This window comes from Gracilinanus agilis, chromosome 5 (assembly GCF_016433145.1).
Source record: "Gracilinanus agilis isolate LMUSP501 chromosome 5, AgileGrace, whole genome shotgun sequence".
NCBI lineage: Eukaryota > Metazoa > Chordata > Mammalia > Didelphimorphia > Didelphidae > Gracilinanus > Gracilinanus agilis.
Genome location: NC_058134.1, coordinates 297,086,396 through 297,112,126, shown reverse-complemented (window position 1 = coordinate 297,112,126; position 25,731 = coordinate 297,086,396). Strand labels below are relative to the sequence as shown.

The 25,731-nt window shown below is 34.1% G+C and overlaps 1 protein-coding gene across 2 annotated transcripts in view; it reads right to left on the bottom strand.

Moving 5' to 3' along the window:
* The window catches only part of CCDC91 (coiled-coil domain containing 91), a 488,375-nt gene that overhangs the window by 63,650 nt on the left and 398,994 nt on the right, over positions 1 to 25,731 (bottom strand). For both annotated transcript variants that reach the window (XM_044678266.1, XM_044678267.1), the window contains one exon: positions 21,154 to 21,267. In XM_044678266.1, coding sequence (XP_044534201.1) covers positions 21,154 to 21,267 — 114 coding nt within the window. The remainder of the gene's footprint in view (positions 1 to 21,153; positions 21,268 to 25,731) is intronic.

Sequence of the window (25,731 nt, the reverse complement as noted above, 5' to 3'; positions counted from 1 at the left end):
ATACCTCACCTGTACCCTTACCATCCAAATACTGCCTTGTCCATTCCTCCCTAAACTCAGTCATCCTTTCCATTCCTCTCCTACTACCTCAATCACCTTCATTCCTTCCTTTAACCTAAGGATTCAGAAGATTACCCTACTTTCCTGATAACACCTTTAATTCTTGATACTTTTCTGATTATATGTGTATTTAGTTATATATCTTTATAATTTCTTCTATGCAAGTCATTGTTGGCAATACATGCTGGCTACATGTATTTGCCCACAATGATCCTCTAGGTTATTTGTAATTTTGATTCTTTTGTTCCATAGTTTTCAGGCACTGGAAGAAAATGGATATTAAAGGATATGGCCTTTTGCAGTAGGCAGAAGTTTGAGATCAGTAAAGAACCATAAATATATAAAATCCGTAAAAAAATCAAGTTAGCTAATTTCCTATTCATAATCAGGTTTCAACCTTTTATGCATATGTATTGATATACTAATTACAAAATCAGCTTCATGTTATAGGCTAGATGTATTTTTCATCTGTTTTTAGGGGGTGGGTATGAATGGTTAGATTTTTTGTTGTGAATTTCATTGAGGAACTGTTATGGTGCTTCTTCAGTGATCAAAGAAGCTATTATAAATAACATGAGAGGTTTTTTTTTTGTTTGTTTTTTTAATTTTCTTCAGAACATCTTCCATGACATTGACAAATACCTTTGATGAATATGATTCCTTGATTTATGTCTCACTTCATGCCAGTGCTCAGTGAGTGCCTCATTCAATAAAGTTCTCTCGGTAGTCACATTTGTTATAGTATTGTATAACTGTAATGTATATGTAGGAGAGGTTTAGACTGTCATCCTTTGTATACTAGTTGGTATGATCACTCCACTCTTTATTTGCAATGGACTCTATTTTTTATTTTCTTTATTCATTCATTAATTCTGAGCTCTAAGATAATCAAGAGATATGTTTTAAAATTTCCTTATTAATTACTAAAATTGTAATTTTATCATCATTAATTTAAAAACAGCTTTATATCTTCAACCCAGTTAATTAAATAAATGATAATGATGTATTAGATTATATCCTAATATTTCCATACTAATTACTATGTTTGCCACATCTTTCTGAGACACCACTCTAGTTTAGTCAATTGGTCACTTAGTAAGCTCCTATTATGTGCCAGGCATTATGCTAAACACCAGTGATGCAAAGAAAGGCAAAACAAAAACAGTTCTTTCCCTCTAAGTCTAATAGAGAAATATAATGCAAACTAAGTACAAACAAATTATATACAGGAGACACTGAAGATAATTAACAGACTTAATATAGGGAACTGGTAAGTGAATATAGAACATTATCATTTCATAAGCTAATGGCTTTTTCCTTATTCATTTACTCATATTGGGTTCTAAGGAAATGAAGTGTTATGTTTTGGCATTTACACATTAATTACTACAATTATAATATCTTTCTGGATAATTAAACAATGAGTTCTGAACTCCATCCAAGTTTTAAGTATAGTATTTTAATATTAATAAGTTAATTATTGTTTTAGTAACTAATGTGGAAACAACTTTTATTCATTATGTTAGAAACTAAGAATAAGGGAAATAAGCTCTTAGCTCATTAAGTAAATAATATTTAGTATTTATTTAATAAATTTGGGTGGGAATTCAGAGCTGATGGCTTACTTAGTAAGAAAGATGGTGCAATTATGGTAACAGGAGATATCAGAATACATCCCTTAATGTACTGGGACACAAGAATGAATAAGGAAAATGAACCACAAGTTCATTAAGAAAACAAACATATTGATTTAGCAAAACTAGGTAAAACTTTAATTGTATTTATTGATTAAAAATACTTAATTTGAGATGGGCCTCAGAATTAACTATATGATACCAAAAGATACTCCTTATATAAGGTTATTAAAGAGGACAGTAGATCTTTTCTCTATTGTGTGTGGTATTCTGCTTACAGCTTCATCTGCTCTCAGGATTATTCACTTCAGCTGAATCTTATTAAAGTTCTCTGAAGGTTCATTGTAATCTCCATTGTTCTTTGCTGTTTTATGAAGCAGTGTTGTCTACTTTTATCAAAAGTGTACTTTTGATCAAAGAAATCTACTTTTATCAAAAATTTCAAAAGTTTTCAAAATAAGCTTAGACTTTAAACTGATCTTGCTATGGCTGCTACATTTCTCTGTTTAGTAATAATACTGCTCATATAATTAATGTACAATATTGCTGTTGCTATGTACAGTGTTCTTCTGGTTCTGCTCATTTCACTTTGTATCAGTTCATATAAATATTCCTATTTTTTCTGAAACCATTCTGCTTCTCATTTCTTATAATAGTATGCTATCGAGCATATGCCACAAATTATTCAACTATTCCCTTTTGATGGGCATCCCCTCAGTTTTCAATTCTTTGCTACCACAAAAACAGCTGTTATAAATATTTTTGCACATATAGGTGTTTCTCTCTCTCTCTCTCTCTCTCTCTCTCTCTCTCTCTCTCTCTCTCTCTCTCCCTCCCTCCCTCCCTCCCTGCCTCCCTCCCTCTCTCTCTCTCTCTCATTCAGAACTAGTAGTGGCATGACTGGGACATGATCTGTGGTTTTATAGCCCTCCTTGGGCATAGTTCCAATTTGTTCTCTGGAATGATTGGATCAATTTATAACTCCACCAAAAATAAATTAGCATACCAATTTTTCAACATCCATTCTAATTGTCATTTTCCTTTTCTGTCATATTAGCCAATGTTTTAAGTGGGAAGTGGTACCTCCGAGTTGTTATAATTTGCATTTCTGTAATCAATAGTTATTCAGAACTTTTTTTTCCATTACTATAGATAGCTTGGTTTCTTTGGAAACCAAAATTTTTACCACCATTCATCCACTGGATAATGACTCATATTCTTATAAGTTTGACTCTATATATTTGAGAAATGAGATCTTTATTAGAGAAACCTGTTGCTTTCCTTCTAATTTTGGCTGCATTGTTTTTCTCCATAGACCTAGCAGACAAAATATTCCATGTTTTCCTTATTTGCTTATGATATCATCCTTTATGTCTAAATCATTTAATACCCATTTTGACCACATCTTGGTAAATGTTGTGAAATATTGGTCTATGTCTGGTTTCTGACTAAATGCTTTCCAGTTTTCCCAGCAATTTTTGCCAGATAAATTGAATTCTCTATGTATTTATCAAACACTACATTTTTATGATCATTTGTTACTGTGTATTTTATACCTAATCTATTCCATTTATCCACTACTCTTACTACTTAGCCAATACCATATTGTTTTGATCATTGAGCTCTGCTTCTACTATTCTACCTTCCTTCATATTTTTAGTTTCATTGATTCCCTTGATATTCTTGACTTTTTGTTCTTCCAGATTAACTCTGTTTGATCAGCATGATGCTGAGTCAGTAAATTAATAGAATTAAGTAGAATTTTTAATATATTGGCTCAGCCTATTCATAAGCAATTAATAATAAATATATTTTCTAATATATTTAAAAAATCTTCTCCTATATATTTGAAATATGAAAATAAATGTTGCTTCAGTTTAAAGTATTTTATCAAAACTATTTTGCCCAATTATATGGCAATAAATATGGCAATCTAGGTGATATCGATGAATATTTGCAAAAAATAAATTGCCTAGATTAACAGAAGAAGAAATAGAATACTTAAATTATCCCATATCAGAAAAAGAAATTGAACAAGCCATCAAAGAACTCCCTAAGAAAAAATCCCCAGGACCAGATGGATTCACAAGTGAATTCTATCAAACATTCAAAGAACAACTAATCCCAATACAATACAAACTATTTGACATAATAAGAAAAGAAGGAATTCCTTTTATGATACAAATATGGTGCTGATTCCAAAGCCAGGCAAATCAAAAACAGAGAAAGAAAACTATAGACCAATTTCCTTAATGAACATGGATGAAAAAATCTTAAATAGAATAGTAGCAAAATGACTCCAGCAAGTGATCACGAGGATTATTCACTATTATCAGGTAGGACTTATTCCAGGAATGCAAGAATGGATCAACATTAGAAAAACCATCCACATAAATGACCATATCAACAGGCAAATCAACAAAAATCACATGATTATTTTAATAGATGCTGAAAAAGCCTTTGGAAAAATAGAACACCCATTACTACTGAAAACACTAGAAAGTATATGTATAAAAGGGCCTTCCCTAAAAATAATAAACAGCATATATTTACAACCATCAGCAAGTATCATCTGCAATGGGGATAAATTAGAAGCCTTCCCAATAAGATCAGGAGTGAAACAAGAATGGCCATTATCACCTCTATTATTTAACATAGTACTAGAAACACTAGCAGTAGCAATTAGAGAAGAAAAAGAAATTGAAGGTATTAAAATAGATAATAAGGAAACCAAGCTATGACTCTTTGCAGATGACATGATAGTCTACTTAAAGAATGCTAGAGAATCAGTTAAAAAGTTAGTAGAAATAATCAACAACTTTAGCAAAGTTGTAGGATACAAAATAAACCCACATAAATCATCAGCTTTTCTATATATTTCTAAAACATCCCGGCAGCAAGAGTTAGTAAAAGAAATTACATTTAAAACCACCATAAGCAATATAAAATACTTAGGAATCTGTCTTCCAAGACAAACACAGGAATTATATGAACACAACTACAAAACACTTTCCATACAATTAAAACTAGATCTAAACAACTGGAAAAACATTAATTGCTCACAGGTAGGATGAGCTAACATAATAAAAATGACAATTCTACCCAAATTAATTTACTTATTTAGTGCCATATCTATCAAACTAGCAAGAAACATTTTTGGTGAATTAGAAAAAACTATAACAAAATTCATTTGGAAGAACTATAAAAATAAAAGACGACTGTAAAACTAAAACAGCAATGGATTGATTATGGGTTTATAAACTGATTTTGATATTTTGCTTGCTGTGCTTGCAAAGTATCTTCAGTTTATATCAGTGAAGTGAATCACATAAATGAATTTCTCTTCAGGGCCAGGTATAAAGACACTAAAGAGACTCTTGTCATGGAAAGTAAAATATTTATTGAGATATATAAGGATAAAGGGATTTCTAACTCTAAGGCAGTGGTTCCCAAACTTTTTTGGCCTAACGCCCCCTTTCCAGAAAAAATATTACTTAATGCCCCCCTATCACATACTATCACCGCCCCTCCTTACAGTTATTCACCACCCCCAAATGCACCTGTGGCCATCACTGTCCCCCTGAATTGCTGCAGCACCCTCCAGGGGGCAGTGACACCTACTTTAGAAATCACTGCTCTAAGGGATTCTAACTCCACCCAAATAAAACTCCCTGGTTCAACAAGGAACCATTTCTCCTGTTTTCACAGGCTACACTAATCCTTCCTTATCTGATTAACCCAAATTTTTACTATTCTAAATAAACTACCACTATTATCCTTATTATTCTTAACTTCACCTTCAAGTTATAAAAATAGCAAAGGCTAGCTGGTTGAGTCTCAACAAGAATCAAGTTAGGACTCTGAGCCTTAGTAGACTCAGAGTCCAAACCAAAGAACATATAACTTTTGGGTATCATAAGATTATAGGTTCATATGGAAGGGACCTTAGAAGTTATCTAATTTAACTCTTTCATTTTTCAGATGAGGAAATTGAAGATTTTTTTTCTCAAAAGCCTTGTGACCACATAGCTAATAAGTATCATAGGCAATAATTTAAAATTTTCATTTATATTGAATATATCAAAATGTATACTTTTCTGTGTCAACTTATCAGGTTTTCAGGAAAAGATCACAATTTAAGAATATCAACAGTTGAATTCACTTTTTTTGGTAGGTAGTATAGGGGAGAGCTTGGTTTTTAAAATTCAGTGTTATCCAGTTCAATGCTTTATAACCCTTACCTTCCATCTTAGACACAATAATAAGTATTGGTTCTAAGGCAGAAGAGCAATAAGGGCAAGGCAATGGAGGTTAAATGACTTGCCCAGGGTCACATAGCTAAGAAGTGTTGGAGGCTAGATTTGAACTTAGTCTGGCCTCAATTCACTAAGCCACCCAGATGCTCCCATACAGTATATACTTTTCACAAAAGTATGAATTGCATGGATAAAATAATTTGTGTTTTTTTGCATCTTGGGTCACCTTTTCTACCACTTCACCATCCTCATAGTAGAAGCACAAAGGAATCTAGCAGAACTGAAGATCATTTTACATTTTTGTCCATTTCATTAGACATCATGGTCAAAAATGTCATAGTAATCTACTTTCTTATGATAAGCCATACTTGTAGGTTCTTTTAAAAGTGTGATTTTCTAAGAATACTGTGTTCAGCTAAGAGAAGTAAAGGAATAACATATTCTCTTATTTGTGGCTGAGAGAAAATATAGGCAAGAGAGGAAATAATGATTAAATGAATCATTTCTCTTTTTACTTTAAAATAAGTAATTAGAATATTACAAAAGGGCTTAAGCTAGCAATCTTCCTTGTACATTGGCTAATCTCATTCCTATTCTCATTACCACCTCATCTGGTATATTATCAGATTATTAAAAGAATGTTATTTTTCTTACATTGCACTGACTACAAATGATCCCTCTTTTCATACAGAATTTTTTCTTGTAACAATAAAATCTGGCTAAGTAAAACCAAATAAAGCAAAAAGATGCTTACCTTATTGACCATGTTTTTCAAGTATGCCAAAAATTGCACTTAGAGTCTACTACCTTTCTGCTAAAAACAAGAGGCATGCTTCATTATTAATTCTCTGAAGTTGAGATTGGTTAATTTATTCCATAGTTCACATTTTATTACTTTTTTAAATTTTAATTTTTTGTCATTAAGTATTTGATACACATCAAACCTGTGTATTTCATAAATAAAAGAAAGAGTACTATACAGGTAAGGGTGGTATTGAAACAACCTGATTTGGGATTCATTGTCTTGACTAGGTGAGAATGAATTTTGTGATAGAATCCCACAATCAGAAGTCTATGTGACTAAGGCTTGTATATCTCCTTGAATTAATCAAAAACATTTTATAAGAGACTAAGTTATGCCTTAAGTACTATGTATAAAAAGGAGAATCTATCTCAGAAAGGAAAACCTAGGGATCCAGGATATGTTTTTTAGAAGCTAAAGTAAGCATATTCAACACACCTTTGAGAAGCAAAGAGATAAATGAGCTGTAGAAGAAAAGGGAGATAACAAGAGGCTCTGCAGGCACCTTGGAGAGAAGCACTCCATCTAAGCAAAGTCACAAGAAATAATCAGTTCTTCCTCAATTACTTCTTCTGATGCCTGTCTATTCACAGAAACTATGGCACAATCTGCTGTTTTGTTACCTAAATGTTTTCAGTAAACAGAATTTTCTCACAAAATGGTTAACCAAAGGTAAATAAAAATGCAAGGTTAGACAGAGAGCCCAACTTCTAGTAAGTGTTAGGAGTTTCTCTAAGTGGGAACTGAGTGAATTGTGATTGAACTCAGAACTTTTCCTCTAAAATAAACTTCATAAAGCCAAAAAGGAGGGAAACAAATGTCACTATATTGCTCTCCCACTCGAAATGACCTAATTAACTGTAACAGGGTGGTACTTATCTGAAACTATAAATCTATTAAGTACAGTTAGTTTTTATAAATAATATTTAAAAACCTTCTTAATGATGACTCTGAATAAACAATTTTATATGTATATATTATATGTAAATGACAATATTTGTGTGTAATTATCACTTTAATGTTATTTAAAGTATTTACATAATATCTCAGTGAGTGAAGGATTCTAAATATTTTTTGCTCCATTTTATAAAGCTGAAGTTCAAAGAGATAAGTGCCTCATTCTAAGTCATTAAACTACTATGTTACTGAACTATCTTGATATCAAGTCCAGTGATCTTTCCACTACACTAGGTTGCTTACATAAAAAAAAGAGTGGGGGATACGAAGGTAAGTATTAAATATCCTTTACCTCAAAAATGTTTAAATGAATTTAAAAACAGAGTACTAGACCTGGAGTCAAGAAAAGTTGAGTTTAAATCTGGCCTTAGACACTGTGATTTTAGGTAACTCACTGAAGCCATTTGACTTGGTTTCCTCATTTGTAAAATACTAATAGCACCTACTCCCATGATTACTTTCAGGATCAGTTGAGATAATAATTATAAAGTGCTTACCATAATGAAGTGCTATATAACCCTTAGCACCTTGCAGAAGTTGGTTGATATGAACTTAGCTAGCACTGCTGACCTTACTCTTTGAATGTTTACTCTATGATATGATTCTGAAGCATAAATTTGAAGATTTCTGAGACTTGTAGCCTGGAAAAATATTTCAGTAACTTTTTATATCTTTGAGAATAACAATGACAACAGACAACAACCATGACCAAGAGATGTCCATTCAACTCACAAATAGGGAACATATTAAGTCTAATAAATACCACGGAGCCTAAAACATGCCCTTCTAAAATAGATTCTTTGATCAAATTCCAGTTGATGCTTCTGTTTATAGAAATAATAGTAAATAATATTAACTAGTTCTTGCTAAAAAATTCACTAGTAACAATCTTCTTTTGGGTAAGCAGAAAATAAATGTAAGGAAAAACTGCAAGGTGGACAGAAAGTACAGGTGAGGGCATAGCAGAGTAGGATGAATGAGATCAAGAAAGGTTGAGGTGTCAGTGGAAGAGGGAAAGAAGTAAAAGCAAGGAAAAAGATGTAGAATGAGAAAAGTTTTAGGACTATATTCATTCTCTGGGGACTCTGAGTTCTAATTTCAAGGTCAAAAGAACCCATCTATCCAATCCTGTAAACATTAACTGAATGTCTACTACATGGGAAACTAACCAAACACAGTTTTCAAAGTGATTTTCTAAAATGTACTTCTGACCACATCACTTTCCTACTGTTGTCTATTATCTGATATAAAATTCAATCTCTGTCAATTAAAGTTTTTCACAAATGTCCTTCACTATGCTCCTCCATGGGCTGGTTCCTCTTTATTTCTTCCTTTAAGGCTTTGTTCAAAACAGAAACATTTGTCCATAGTAGGTGCTAAATAAATGCTTGTTGATTATACTTCTCCTGTGTGAGTCCTGTCGATGTCCTTCTATAAGTTTATCATAAACCTGCCTAACATGTGTTATGAGTAAGATTAGATTAGCTGGTTATTAGGTATTGATTATATATTGATTAGGAAGTACCTAGCAGGAAGGAGCTGGAGCTGGGAATTCCAGGTTGGAATGAAGGAGGAGGAAGTCTGTTTGTGCTCTGTGTGTGGACTCCATTAGTGGTGGGCAAAACTGTTGCCAGCCTGGGAGACCTCAGAGCAAAGGACACCCTGCATCCTGTTTTCCCCTGGGATCCTGTGTGGTGTGGCATCTAAGAAAAAGACAAATCTACAGAGTCAAGAGAGGAGGAGAAGTTTGAGAACTGGCGGACAGTGCTTCAAGCAGAACCCTCTCTACTTGGTACCTGAGATCATCTTGACTCCTGGCATCCAGAGATCATCAATGGATTGCAGTGAGAATCCCAAAGCCACAAAAGCCTTAGCTGTACTCAAGCCTGGCAGGTTCCAGGTTTGAGGCAGAAACCCAGAGACTCCATTTACTGCTCCTTGGGCCTGTTAGTTTAGATCACTTAGATAAGAGTAGAATAAGTCCTCCCATTGCCCTGTGGTTTTATCCCTTAGATTTAAGTATAGAAATCCTTTCCCACCTTTTAGTCTAACATAATTAAAGCTGTTAAGTCCCTTATACCTTGTTAGCCTGTTACTATACTCTGGTCTAGTGGAAGCTGGGTGACAGTTAAGATCAACTGCCATTTCTATGGAGATCCAGTAAAACTCTGGTCTCTTCACCCTGATCCAGTCTCTCATAAATCCTAAAGTGTGTTCCCACAAACCACTTAGTTTATTGTAATATCCCTGGTGACCCCATTACCTTACATATATTTTCCTACACGTTTGGTACCTTCTTTACTCTCTCCTAACATCCAACTGAGCATTCAGGCTGCCCATTTGCTTTCTCAATCTTAACACATGGACAACTTATGTTATTCATATATTTCTCTGATGATACCTTTTACTTCTTCAAAGTTGCTTCTTTGTATACATGGCTCCCTGATCACACCCCATCATGTGTCTTGCCTTTACCAGTGGGTAATACTCATTTTTAATTCTTTGGAGTCTGTAATACTCCATGACTCACAGTCAAACAATAATAGCAACATCAAGTCTCTGAAAATTCATTCAGAGGCTAAAGCAGATGTCACACCACAAAACAATGGAATACATTAAAAAGTCAGATGATAATTGTGATACATGAACTATCTTCCATCTTCCTAGCTGAAGACAAACTAGAAGTTTGCTCTTTCTTTAAGGAGCAAGCACCCAGTATGCTGAGCAATGAAGGAACATGGTGAGGTCATTCCAGTGCAAATGATTCAGAGACTAACAGAAGGTTGAGAAGTTTTTTTTTCTGTTTTTATATGAGAAGAAAAATATCCATTCACTTAAAAAAATGATTTTGGTGGTGTTTCCAAGACACACTCAATAACAAGTTAGTTGCTGTTTTCATTTAAGAAATGGCTTTCCTGATCAGAATTCTTTGGGTTTTCTAGATTTATTTGGAGGAATTATACTAGGTCTGCATTAAAATTAAGAGGGGTTGGAAGAGGCTTCCTGAAAAACATGGGATTTTAGTTAAGATTTGAAGGAAGCCAGGGAAATTGGTAAGGCATGATTGAAGAAGATCATCCAGGCAGGGGGACAGCCCCTCAAAAATACCCTAGTCCAAGAGATGGAGTGTTCTGTCCAAAGGATAGCCAGGAAGTCAGTTCTTACTGAGGAGTAAGGTATAAGGTTGGAAAGATGGAATTGTGGGTAGATTATGAAGAGCTTTTAATACAAAATAGCATTTTGAATTTGATCTTGGAGGCAAAAGGAAGTCACTGGAGTTTACTGAATGGAAGAGAAGGAGTATGGGGAGGGGACATATCATTAGCAATCTTTTAAAATTTCATATCTTGTTTCTTTACTCCTGAGGACTATACAACTGACATATTTGTCCAGAAAGGAGAATTGAGAGTTCTTCCCAGAACTTTTATTTAAGTCAAATCATCTCTTCATTTTCCATTTGGTCATATTCCTTTGTACTCCTTCCTCATGTCCCTGTTCCTACTCCAATAGTCCCTACTTTTCACCTTCCTTTTGTGTATTGTCTTCTCTGGTTAGACTATAAGCTTCTCAAGAGAAGAAATTGCCTGTCTTTTTGTATTTTTCCATTCCAGCTTAGCACAATGTAGCACACAGTAGGTCTTAATAAAAGTTGACTACCTTTGTGTTCAACATTCTTCTATTATCTAAACTGGGTAATTCACAGTCTTAAGTCAAAATATTGGGACCCTGGATGTATAGTCTGTTTAATTTGAAGAAACATCTTTTTTTAGCAGTTCTCTATTGACTTGGAAACAAAATGGGCTTCAATATTCTTGAGTTTCTTCTTTAAAATAGCAACTCCTTTTTGTATATTTATATTAAGGATTATATGAGAAAATGACTATAGGAGAGACAATTTAAAAAATGAAGATGCAAACTCTCACATGTAAGAGTCAATGGCAAGGATAAATTATCCATATTACTCTTATTTACATAAATTAAAATTACTGATGGTATAATTAGAAATTTATAGGTACATTACAGTTTTCATTTGTTAATTTTACATATTCAGTAATTTTTGTTAATGAATATAATTTGTCTGTGATTAATGTAACAGACTGTCAACTAAAATCTTCAATATAACAGTAGATAACTTCACTTGTTTGGGAAGTTTCAAACCATTCATCTTATTTAAATTAAATTAAATCAATTAAGCATCATAAAGCACTTTCTTTATATTTATTCTTAAGATGTAGATGGTACTTACTAGTTCCTTCACAGATTTAATCCAATTCACCTAATAAAGTTTCTTAATAACACTACTCAGATAATTCCCACCAGAAAGAAGTTTCTCCACATCTCCCTATCTTCTCCACAGATTCTGTATTCCTGAGGATCATAAAGTATACATCTTCTCTGTGACTCCAAGGGAGAAATACTTCCAATTAGACCATTTTCTTGATAGACTTTTTCAACTGTTGGCACAAAGTGCTTTATCACTCTCAAAATTCCATTTGCTTTATTTGGCTTTTAAAATTTCAGTAATGATATCTATACTTTCTTCAAGCTCTAGAATACTGTGTGCTTTACCTGAAAGGTAAAGTGTTCCCTTCTATTACTCAACATTGTGGCACAATGGAAAGAGCTCTAGATTTGGAGATTGGACTTAGATTTAAATTGGATTCTGTTACTTTCTACTCATGTTACACTGGGCAACTCAAACTCTCTGGGTTTCTGTTTGCTCATTGATTAAATAGGAGCACTGGTCTAGATGACCTTTAAAGTCTCTGATAGCTCTAAGTTGGATTTTATGACATCCACATTGTCACCCATTCATAGTTGAATTAAGCCTGAATTGGGAAGTGAATGATTCACAAATAAGATGGATGATTTGGAGTCTTCATCTGTCATGGAAGGAGTCTACAGCTAGATTAACTACACTGTTAAAGTTCTTTGGTAACTTTTAAGGTTTATAATGTGCTCTTCTAAGAATAAACCACTAAGGTGTTTAAGGTATATATGCAAAGCAAATTTTCTCCCCTTTACACCTTAGTTACTCAAATATCTCTTTAAGAATATCTTGCAGGACAGCTAGATGGTTCAGTGGATAGAGAACTGGGTTAAAATCTGGCCTAAGACACTTCCTAGCTGGGTGTCCCTAAGCAAGACCCTTAACCCCTTGCCTAGCCCTTACTACTCTTCTGATTTGGAACAAATACATGTTATTAATTCTAAGATAGAAGGTAAGAGCTTAATTAATTGATTAAAACTACTGGAAATGAGAAAATTAGAATAACCGTGATGCTTGCAGTCACAGCTGACGTGAGGCAGAAAACTGACTCCTTATGTAATTTTAAGGCATAAAATATTACCTAAAGAAAAGTTACCATTAGGAGTGATTTTTTGTGTGCAGGAAAAGGGATGAATGAATGAAGAACTTGTGTTAGATTGGTTGAATGTGGTCTGGGGTAGGCGTCTGGGTGCGTTACTGTGTCAGAGAGGAATGCATTCAAGGGTCACCTGACAAAGTGTGAAGAAGAGAATTGCTGAAATGCATATGGATCTAGTTGTTATTCACAATTACAAGTGTTTATGTAGTAATTAGTAAGTTATTTAAGGATCATTTGAGGAAAGAATATAATGAGTGGATGTTGGCCAGAAACCATGAATTTACTCCATTGGGAAAAATAAAAAAAACTGTTGATCAAAACCACTTAGGACAAAATCTCCACCAAATCCATTGTGATTGGATTTAAAAAATGTTGTATATCAAACAGTATGGATGGTAGTAAAGATGGTGTTTTGTGGGAAGAAGAGGGTGACAATGATGACACGAATGATGTTTCCACTTCAAGAGATGAGGATATAGAAGAGGAGGGAGAACAAGATTTTAATTAAGAATTTTATATTTATATTGGAAAGTAGTTTCTCACAAATATATATAAAGTAAGACATTTTTAATAAAAGTATTGGCATTAAAATTTCTTTAACTGGTTTTTAGGACCTTCAAAAAAGATGAAGATGTAAGTATCTTGATATCCTGGAAGTAGAGATCAATGGGGTCACATGCTATTCTGATATTATGTTTACAGAATTAGGATTTTATCATACTCACAAAAGTCAAGAATACCAGCTTACAGGGCAGCTGGGTAGCTCAGTGGATTAAGAGTCAGGCCTAGAGAGAGGAGGTTCTAGATTCAAAGCTGGCCTCAGACACTTCCCAGCAGTGTGACCCTGGGCAAGTCACTTGACCCCCATTGCCCACCCTTACCACTCTTCCACCTATGAGCCAATACACAGAAGTTAAGGGTTTAAAAAAAAGAATGCCAGCTCATAGTTAAGTAGTCCAGCTATGCACACACATTTATCCCTGATTAAAAAATCTTTTTTAAACAGATACATAATTAATAATCCATATCTGAAGGGAAAAAATTCTGAAGTCTTTGAAATCAAATGATCACATTCTAGAATAAAAGATCTTGTTTGATATTCTAAATCAGTAATCTAGTTTTCCTATTAATACTTTTTTGGTAATTATTTCAATCTGCTCTGTCACTCTAACTTCTACAAATTTTAATAACATTCACTGTAAATGATTTATTTTAGGTTTCAATTAAGTTTTTTAATATTAAGAAATCATGTCTTTCACATCATTTTTTCAAAGTTCCATTTCCTCTCACTGAATTTTTCAAATTCTATGTTTTTACACATATAAAAATTGCCCAATCTCATACCATTTATATAACAAGAACACTTTGTTTAATTTTTATGACTGTGCTAATGTATTATTTTGTAAGGCAATTTATATTTGTTAAAACCAAAACATCCTATAATTTTGCTATTTTGCCATATGTAGTAAAATTCAAAACTAAAATATTTTAAAATGGCACAACTCCTTTATGCTAGGAAAGAATAAGCTTTTAAAGGATTCTTGAAGAAAAGCTTGCTCATTTGAAATGATTTATTCCATATTTTAAAATTATGAATTAGCCACCTGACCATACAACGCACATTAGTACTGCAGAACAAATGTCAATAGAAAAGCCAGATAATATTTAAAATATAAAGCACTGGAGATTTTTTTTAACCCTTGTACTTCGGTGTATTGTCTTATAGGTGGAAGATTGGTAAGGGTGGGCAACGGGGGTCAAGTGACCTGCCCAGGGTCACACAGCTGGGAAGTGGCTGAGGCCAGGTTTGAACCTAGGACCTCCTGTCTCTAGGCCTGGCTCTCACTCCACTGAGTTACCCGGCTGCCCCCACTGGAGATTTTTTAATTAACAGCATATGATAATTTGATTTCAAAGTCTTCCAGATTGGTTTTTTTTTAATATTTTTATATCCTTTTGGAAATGGTAATCTAAATAACTATATTATTAAGGAGAGAAAAGGAACATGTTGCTTTGCTGGAAGTGAATCGGAAAATACTGGCCAAAGTTCTGATTCTTAAGAGGAAAAAAAACATCTTTATTACATTTGGATAAACTTTTATTTTTTAGGAATTACTACTTAGCAGTGAGTAGTTGTCACTTGCTAGATATTATTCACACTTCCTTCCTCAAAGCTAGCTTAAGTTTAATAACGTCAGTTTGTGGGAAGAGCTGGAACACTTTGTTCCAATCCAAGGGCCATAGGTCATTAAATCTCAGTGTCCCTCCCAGGAGATGTATTAAAGAAACTGAATGCCTAGTTTCCTTTATCTAAAATCAATTAAAGCTTAAAGTACCACCTAACATATTATTGCTGATAGCATATCTGGTGATAAATATTAGTTCTTTAGAATAGCTATTCAGGAATTTTAATTATTTCATTACAATGACAGTAAACTCCTAGAGAAAAAAAGATTCTTTTGAAAATCTATCTACCAGCAAATAAATAAATAAATAAGTAAATAAAGTTTCAACTAGTTTTAAATTGATGATCCTAACATGCCTTTTACAGATTAGGAACTTAATAAGTTCTTGTTGAATGGATAATTAAGAAAAACTGAATTTTTTTAAAGGTTTAAAGTAAAAAAGTTGAAAATAGAGTTGGGCACATAGTAAGACTTCAACAAAAACTTGTTGCTATTGAAGAGCTAAGGAACACGGGAAGAGTTTCTTCTCTGAAAACTGGATCTGATAAGTAGAAAAAGAGAAGATAACCAAGAATATAGAGATTGTGAAGAATAGAGTTGACCTTGGAAAATGAAAGAATTTCATGGAATTTTAAACTGACAAATTATGGCAAAAGTCTGTCTCTTCACGCCCAACTCTCCCTCTTTACCAGCTACCTCCTACCTTGGAGAAACCTTAACATGGGTTCTCTCCTTCATTTCTGCTGGTTCCTGGTGCTATTTGCAACATAATGTCAGAAAAAGGCCAGACTAGATTGATTTCATTTCTGATTAGTGATTTTCCTTCTCACCAATTACCTTATCCCATTCCTCTTCTTTTTAAAATATAATTTATTACAATATTTTTCCATGGTTACATGATTCATGATTTTTCTCACCCCTCTTCCATCCCCACTCTTGGAGCTGACAAGCAATTCCACCGGGTTATACATTTATCCATTGTTCAAAACATATTTACATATTATTCATATTTGCAGTAGAGTGCTCTTTTAACGCCAAAGCCCCAGTCATTGAACCACGTGATTGATCATGTTTTTCTTCTGCGTTTCCATTCCCACTGTTCTTTCTCTGAATGTGGATAGCGTTTTTTCTCATAAGTTCCTCTAAGTTGTCCTGGATCATTGCATTGTAGAAAAATCTATTACATTCAATTGTGCCAAAATGTCTCTGTGTACAATGTTCTGATTCTGCTCTTTTGCTCTGCATCAATTCTTGGAGGTCTGATATGTTTTGTTTTGGACATCAAAATTTCCATTTAGTTCTGGTCTTCATGCTTAGAAATCTTCTGTTTTGTTAAATGCCCAATTCTCTTGCCTTCCTGAATATCATATTCTAAGCCTTGTGGTCCTTTAGTGTGGAGGCTGCCAGATCTTGTGGAATCCTGATTGGGGTTCCTTGTTATCTAAATTATCTTTTTCTGGCCCCCTGCAATATTTTCTCCTTGGCTGGAAGCTCTTAAATTTGGTTATAACATTCCTGGGACTTGTCTTTTGGGATTTAATGCCGGGGGTTATCTATGGATTCTTTCAGTGTCTATTTTGCCCTCTTGTTCAAGAATATTAGAGTAGTTTTCTTGGATAATTTTTTATAATATGATGTCGAGTTTTTTTTTTTTTTTCAAGGCTTTCAGGTAGACCAATAATTCTCAAACTGTCCCTCCTGGGTATGTTTTCCATGTCAGTTGTCTTTTCAGTGAGATATTTCATTGTTTACTTCCATTTTTTCATTCTTCTGATTTTGCTTTATTACTTCTTGCTGGCTTGTGAGATCATTAGCTTCTTCTTGGCCAATTCTAGTGTTTAAGGACTGATTATTTTCAGCTATGATTTTTTGATTTTCCTTTTCAGTTTGTCCTATCCTTCTTTTCATGGCTTACAGGAGGTCAATTCTGGTCTCCAATTTTCTTATTATTCCATTTGGTTTCTGTGCCTCCTTTCCATATGGGCAATTTTGTCTTTTAAGCTATTATTTTCTTTTTGTATTACTTTCATTTCTCTTTCCCACTTTTCTTGCCATTTTTCTTCTATTTTTCTTACTTGGTTCTTGAACTCTTTTTTGAGTCCTTCTAGACTAATTTCCATTTTTTAGTAAAGTTTTGATGTGTTCACTTGTTTGTCACTCTTTGTGGTTGCTTCTATATTTTGCTCTTTTTCTCCATAGAATTTTTCCAGAATCAAGAGTTCTTTTTGCTACTGCTTCTTTCTTTCGCCACTAGTGGATTGGAGTTCCTGTATGCTGATTGCTTTCTTAGCTTCTGTCTCGCAAGGCTTTGCCTTCATAGTAGCTTCTCTTCCCAGTCAGAAGCTAAAGCAAGAGCAGTTTCTTTTTGTAGGGAGCTTTAAAGTCTTTTACCCTGAGACTATCTTTCTAGCCTTTGCTGACCCAGCTGTGAACAGCTTTGTTTCTGCCCAATCTCTGCTCTCTGCTGCCCAGGTTCCATGCTCTTTAGACTTGGGTATCAAGTCTCAATGCCAAGGTCTTGCACTGCCCACAGAGGTAACTCTATAGTGCTTTCAGCCAGTCCCCCCCCCAAGAATTTAGAGAATTTAGAGATTGCTAGGCCCTAATTCTGATTCTGATGCATTATGTGGTGTGGAGTGATCAGCTTGTGTTTTGATAAGTTTAGTTTTGCCCCCTTACAGCGCGGGAATCTCCAAATACTGCCTACCTTTAAGGCTGCTTCCAATGGGAGAGTCCCTTTACTCATCCGATTTTCTTTTCTGTCCTTTTTTTTTCTTTTTTTAAAGCTTTAACTTTTGTCTTGGAATCAATACCGTGTATTGGTCCCAAGGGAGAAGAGTGTTAAAGGCTAGGCAATGGGGATTAAGTGACTTGCCCAGGGATATACAGCTGGGAAGTGTCTGAAGTCAGATTTGAACCTAGGACCTCCCGTCTCTAGGCCTGACTCTCAATCCACTGAGCTACCCAGCTGCCTCCTCTTTTCTGTCCTTTTGAGATGCTTTGAAATAATCAGTTGTAAGGAGATTTAGAAGGCTCCTGCTAGTATGATGCCATCTTAGTTCGAAATTTTCAAAATAAATTCTCAGGCAGCAGAATCTACAAAAGGGCAAGGGAAATCAATTTCTCAATTTCTGTCTAGCATAGGTTGTACCAGCTTAGGTCCTACTTCAGCAAGCCAGAGAAAGCCTCAGGGGCAACTGAATCATCAGCAGTGGCTTCTGGAGCTCTCAGCCCACAGATGGTAAGGATGTCGGAAAACTGGTCAGGAGATTATATGGGGCCCTAAACTGGCATTGGGTGCAGGAGTTTTTTTTCCATTGCCTATATGCAGGTCCAGGTCACAAAGAGGCAAGTATGTCTAAATGACACATTTTATGTTGTGTATACCATGATATATAACTCAAATAGTGATTAAAGATTCCTATAAGAACAATGAATGGTACGATCAATTGGAAATTATTTAAAAAATAAACTTGCTGATTTCAGTGTTTTTATATTACTACTCCTGCTATTATATGATGATTCTTGATCCTACTCCTATCTTTTTAGTGTTTGAAGAAATCTAGCTTGAGAATACTAAAAAAATAAATTATTTTATATTTTATTAGTATTTACTCTCTTCTGAAATTTTTTGTAAAGAATGAAGTGAGTTGATGATGGTTTTAAAAATTGTGAATTTTGTGAAACCATAGTTTAACAAACTCTTAGATTCCATACTGTCAACTTTAGAGGAAAAAAATGTTTCATGTATCCATTTGAAAAACATCTTACTTTTGGCCAAAAAATAATGCTCTAAAATTTTTCCAATACACAAGGAAATTCTAAAAACCTTTTCTGGGACCTAAGATATTACTTAATGGAATTTAAATGATTTAATTAACTTAATCTTTATACGATAAAGTTCCTCTATGGGAAACATATACTCACTTGTTTAAAATACAAGTATCAGAATGCTATCAGTGTACATTAGTGAACTTGTGCTGCAAAGTTCTTGTTCCAGGGAAGATTAAATTAATCTGATATGAGACCCTCTAAACGAAGGCATCTCTCACCTGCATTTTAGATTAAACTATCTCTCATGTTTTTCCTTTCATTAGGAATTACTACGTATTTTATTGATTTTTAAAACTCAGATACATCGATTATGCAGAACCAAAGCTCTAACGCACAAACTGGTTTTACACACATTTTAAAGCTATTCCCCAAAGAGTGATTCAATTTGCAACAATTTTTAATTATTTCTTGGTAGTGAGTCTTGTATGCCACTGCAAAACATTTACATGATGGGGGCAGCTAGGTGGCTTAGACCCAGGCCTGGAGCTGGCAGGTCATGGGTTCAAATCTGGCCTTAGACACTTCTTAGTCATGTGACGTTGGGCAAGTCATTTAACCTCTATTGCCTAGTCTTTATTATTCTTTTTCCTTAGAAACAATATATAATATTGATTCTAAGATGGAAGGTAAGGGTTTAAAAAAAAGCTACACATAATGCTATCACTGCAGTATTGATTTTGAACCAAATTACTTAAAATAATCTTTTATTGTAAGAAACTCAAATACATGTTCCTTGAGAACACACCATTTTCTGAATACACATTTCATTATTTCTGACTTAGATTTTCTATTTAAGAGGTTAACTGTTCTATTAGGAAATAATTTTGGGTAGAATTGCTTTTAAAATGCTTTGAGTTGAGATGTAGAAAGGTTTATCACACATAGAATGATTTGTGGGTGGCTAATTTAGCCAGAGAGGTTACTTAATTTCTTTTTCCTTTGTAGACATGTCCTCTGTTTTAGAAACCAAAGTATAGGTATGGGTGAAGGACATTTCCATTTGTAGCATATCTAATTCTACTCCTGAATGAACTAATATGAACTAATGTGGTAACACAAGTTTTCACTAGTTCTCCACTGTATTTGTAGTTCTAGCAGTCATCAGTGAAACAAAGGATGATGCCATACATTTTCCACTTATTAATTCTACTTAGCCACCAATTAAGTTTGCATATAGTTTGACTCAAAGGGTTTATTTCAATAGATGAGAATCTAGATTACAACATAACATAATAATTAAATTCTTTGGCATTCCACAATATTGTATTTTATTTAGGGAAGAGTGTATTCCTTGTTTAAAAACAGTCTTAACTATCTTAACTATCAGTTATTATATACAAGGAAACTAACTTTATTACAAGGGAGAGAAAGCTAAATTGAGTACAAATTTTCCAATAGTAATATAGTTCACACTATAATAACATTAAGTACAAAAATGCCTCATTTTTAATATTTTAGGAATTAAGCAAATACTCATACAAATACTTTGAATTATACTTTGAATAGAGGAATGTAACAATTGAAGAATGCTACCTGAAATGTACAATACAAAAGAAAACAAAGTCAAAAAGAAAATTTATAATCATCTGTTTTAGAAATGACATATGTTAGAGAAGTAGGAAATTATAGAAAAAGAAACTAGAGTGATTTCTCTGGACTTCAGTACTCTAGCCAATAAGAAAGATTATTTTTAGGATTAGAGTATCAAAATCATTCAATAATTGGTGCTTAGTACAAGTGCCTGACATATCATAGGCTCTAAATAAATGTTTATTGACTTTGACAATTACCCTTTTGTGGACTTTGGAAAGAAATTAATTCTCAGACATGATTCTTAGAATATAACATTATCTAAGAAAAATAATCTTAGCAGAAATTTTCTACTCTACTATAGTAGGGTAACAAATAGTTTAAATGTTTTCATTTTCATTTTCTAGTGTGTGAGCAAATGTCTGAATTAATTATGAAAATCTATTTTTAAAACTGATTATATTGCAGAAGTACAAAACTAAGCTTCCAGGCATAATTATTTATCACAGTACAATGCCCACTTACCCTCTTTTGCTCCTTTACATACTCCATCAGTTCTTCTCTTGTTTTTCTCACAGCTTCTTCCACAGCTTTTTCACTTCTCTTCTGTTCCTCTGCCATTGCTGCCTTGAGTATTTCCTAGGAAGAATCCATCCATCCATCAACCAACAAACATTTATGATATTCCTACTATAGTCAAGGCATTTCGCTAGATGCTTGGGATACAAGGACAAACATAAGAATTGTTGACTTTAAAGAGCTTCCATTTGAATAGTGAAGACATAAGTATAAATAAGTATGAATAGAATAATCTCAAAACTAAGTTCAAGATAATTTTTGGAAAAAGATAATAAAAATGTTTGCACAAAAATATTCATAGTCTCACCTTTGTGGTGGCAAAATTTGGAAAATGAGGGGTGTCCCTCAATTGGGGAATGGCTGAATAAATTGTGGTATAAGATGGTGATGGAATACTATTGTGCTGTAAGGAATGATAAATTGCTTGATTTCCATATGAGCTGGAAAGACCTCCATAAACTAATGTGGAACAAAATTAACAGAACCAGGAGAACATTGTACACAGAAACTGAAACATTACAGGACAATCAAATGTAATTGATTTTGTTACTAATAGCAATGCAATGATCCAGGGCAATCCTGAGGGACTTATGAGAAAGAATGCTATTCCACATTGAGAGAAAAACTGTGGGAGTAGAAACACAGAAGGAAAACATATGATTTATCTCTTGTTTATATGAGTATAGGAATTGGGATTTTGGTTTTTATTCTATTACAAAAATGAATAATATGGAAATAGATACTGAGTGATAATATATGTATAACCAAGTGGAATTGCTGTTGGCTCTGGGAGGGGGGAGGAAAAAGGGGAAGGAAAGAACATGAATCATGTAACCATGAAAAAATACTTTAAAATCAATACATTTTTTAAAATAATGAATATTTTGATTGAAAAAAAAGATAATTTTTGGACAGAAAGTAGAAGTTGGGTGGTGGGCTATATAACAAAGGCTACATGTAGAAGGAAAGGTTTGAACTGAATCTTTTTAAAATTGTTTTATTTTTTAAAACCCTTACCTTCCATCTTGGAGTCAATACTATGTACTGCCTCCAAGGCAGAAGAGTGGTAAGGGCTAGGCAATGGGGGTTAAGTGACTTGCCTAGGGTCACACACCTAGGGAGTGTCTGAGGCCAGATTTGAACCTAGGGCCTCCTATCTCTAGGTCTGGCTCTCAATCCACTGAGCCACCCAGCTGCCCCCTGAACTGAATCTTGAAAGAAACAAAATATAGGAAGAATTACCGATGAGGAGGGAGTATATTCTAGAAATGGCAAGTAGTCATTTGTGAGGAATTAAGCAGTCAGTTAGATTGGATCATTGAGTGTATGAAGAAGAATATTATACTAGAAAAAGTAAGTTTGGACCATATTTTGAAGGATTTAAGAATTTTTTAAAAAGTAAAGTAATACTAACTGAAATTAGTTCTCATGTAGAATGTTTCTGCAAGTTAAAAATCCACTTAAGGGTTATGAACTACTTCTATCTTAAGAGGCTTCTTAGTGATCCTTACGAAGTATGATGAACAGTAATACAATTTTGGTAGAACTATGAACTGATCCAGCCATTTTGGAAAGCAATCTGGACTTACAATGGAATTATAAAACTGTGTATAACTTTTGACCCAGTAGTACCACTATTAAGTTTATTTTCTAAGGTGATAGGGAAAATGGAAAAAAAAACTATATATCCTAAAATATTTATAGTAGTTCTTTTTGTGGTGGCAAAGAACTGGAAGCTGAAGGGATATGCATCACTTCGGGAATGCTTGGAGAATTTGTGCCACATAATTGTAATAAATACAATTGTGCCATGAGAAAACTTTGGAGATCCATAGGAGATGTCTGTGACAGCAGAGTGGGCACATACCTAGAGTGCAGTAGGTGTATCAATGGCAGGAAGTCTTGATAGTGGCAGAGCTTTGGAATTATATTGCAGCCAAGAGACGTTAATAAGGTTGGACAACTGTTAGAAAAAGATTATAAAAGACCCTTTTCTTGGTACTGATTGGCAATTACTTGCCCATAAGCAGTTTTGAGTCACAGTTCCAGCACTAGGGGCAGCAGAGGAGCAGAGCCTTTTTCAGAGTGCCTTATCATTACACCAGGAGAAAAGTGACTATACCTCAACCTGGACAATAACACCTTGGAAGCAACAAAAACTTGCAGATTACACAGAACTAGCTCTGAAAAAAAGAACAACAGGAATTTTGGGAAGATGATGGCTTAGATGGAGCAAACCTTCAGACCTCAGTACCCTTTCCAGACTGAGATAAAAAAACAAAGCTCTTCAAGAAGAAAGAAAGCCGAATCTAACAGCAGGACAGAGCAGGGGAATCCTACTGCTGGACAGCTCAAGAGGTATGCCAAGAAAAAGGCTTGAATCCTTGAACTGTTGGGTCTGAAGGTATAGAAGGGGAACACCAGGACCCCTAGCCCACAGGCTGTGTGAAGTTTCCAGAGACCCCTGAAATCTCCAAACCAGAAAACACACCAGCTTGGAGAGAGGACCTTGCTGATGCTGGACTCAAGGAGTTGAACACAGACTCCAAGGAGGTGGCCAGAGGAGAAAGGCAGAGAAACATAGCAAAAACAGTTGGAAGATGGTGGCTTAGATGGAGTAAAACTTCAGACCTAAGTGCCTTACCACACCAAGATTTAAAAAAAGAGTGCTTCAAGAGGAAAGAAAACCAAATCTAAAAACAGGACAGAGCAGGGTGACCCTACTGATGGGCAGCTCAGTGAAAACACTCCATCATGCCTGCCCCCTCCCTTTTTTTCTCAAGGTTTTATCCTTAGGGCACATTAAAATCTGCAGTCCAGGCTTAATCCTATCAACTGAATAGACAAGAAGTCCTCAGAGGGCAGTGAAACCCCAATACCTCTCCACCACTGACTGCACAGAAAGTAACTACAAATCTCCATTGCCAGCTAGAGGAAGATCTTTCATCAAAGCTCATTCAATCCATTAAACTAATCAGCTAGTAGAACAAAGAAGGGAAAAATATGAGTGAAGAACAGAAAAAGAGAAAAGAAATTATAATTGACAGCTTTATTCCAGGAAGTGAACAAAGAGAAAATGAAATAGAAGATCAGGAAGCTCCAGAAAACTGGACACAGGTTTTGGAAGATCACTTGACCCACATTGCCTACCCTTCCCACTCTTCTGCCTAGGAACCAATACACAGAATTTAAGAGGTTAAACAAATTGAAAAAAATAGGGAAGGTAATTACCTCCTAATAAAAGGCAGTATAAACAATGAAGAAATATCAGTACTCAATATGTATGCACCAAACGGTATAGCATCCACATTTCTAAAGGAGAAACTAGTGGAGCTCAAGGAGGAAATAGATAATAAAACTATACTAGTAGGAGATCAAACCAAAAAAAATAAGAAAGAGATAAGAGAGGTGAATGAAACCCTAGAAAAATTAGAGGTAATAGATATATTGAGAAAAACAAATAGTGACAAAAAGGAATATACATTCTTTTCAGCAGCACATGGAACATTCACAAAGATAGACCATGTACTAGGACATAGAAACATGGCAAACAAATGTAAAAAAGCAGAAATAATAAATGCTACCTTATCAGATCATAATGCAATAAAAATAGCTATTAGAAAGGATACATGAAGAGACAAAACAAAATCTAATTGGAAATTAAATTATATGGTCCTCCAAAATAAGTTAAAGAACAAATCACAGAAACAATTAATAAATTCACTGTAGACAATAACAATGATACTTCTTACAAAAACCTATAGGATGCATCTATAGGATTATTAAGGGGGAAATTTATATCTTTGAGTGCTATATATTAACAAATTAGGGAGGGCATAGGTCAATGAATTGGGCATGAAACTTAAAAAACTAGAAAGTGAACAAATTAAAAATCCTCAGATGAAAACTAAATTAGAAATATTAAAAATCAAAGGAGAAATTAATAAAATCAAAAGTAAAAGAACTATTGAATTAATGAATAAGACTAGAAGCTGATATTTTGAAAAAAACAGATACAATAGAAAAAGTACTGGTCAATCTAATAAAAAAAAGGAAAGAAGAAAACCAAATCATCAGTATCAAAGATGAAAAGGGAGACCTCATCTCTAATGAAGAGGAAATTAAGGCAATCATTAAAAACTATTTTGCCCAATTATATGGCAATAAATATAGCAATCTAGGTGATATAAATGGATATTTACAAAAATATAAATTGCCTAGGTTAACAGAAGAATAAATGGAATACTTAAATAAAACAATATCAGAAAAAGAAATTGAAGAAGCCATTAAAGAACTCACTAAGAAAAAATCCCCATTACCAGATGGATTCAAAAGTGAAATCTGTCAAACATGCAAAGAACAATTAATCCCAATACTATACAAATTATTTGACATAATAAGCAAAGAAGGAGTTCTACCATATTCCCTTTATGACACTAATATGGTACTGATTCCAAAGCCAGGCAGAACAAAAAAAGAGAAAGAAAACTATAGACCAATCACCCTAATGAACATAGATGCAAA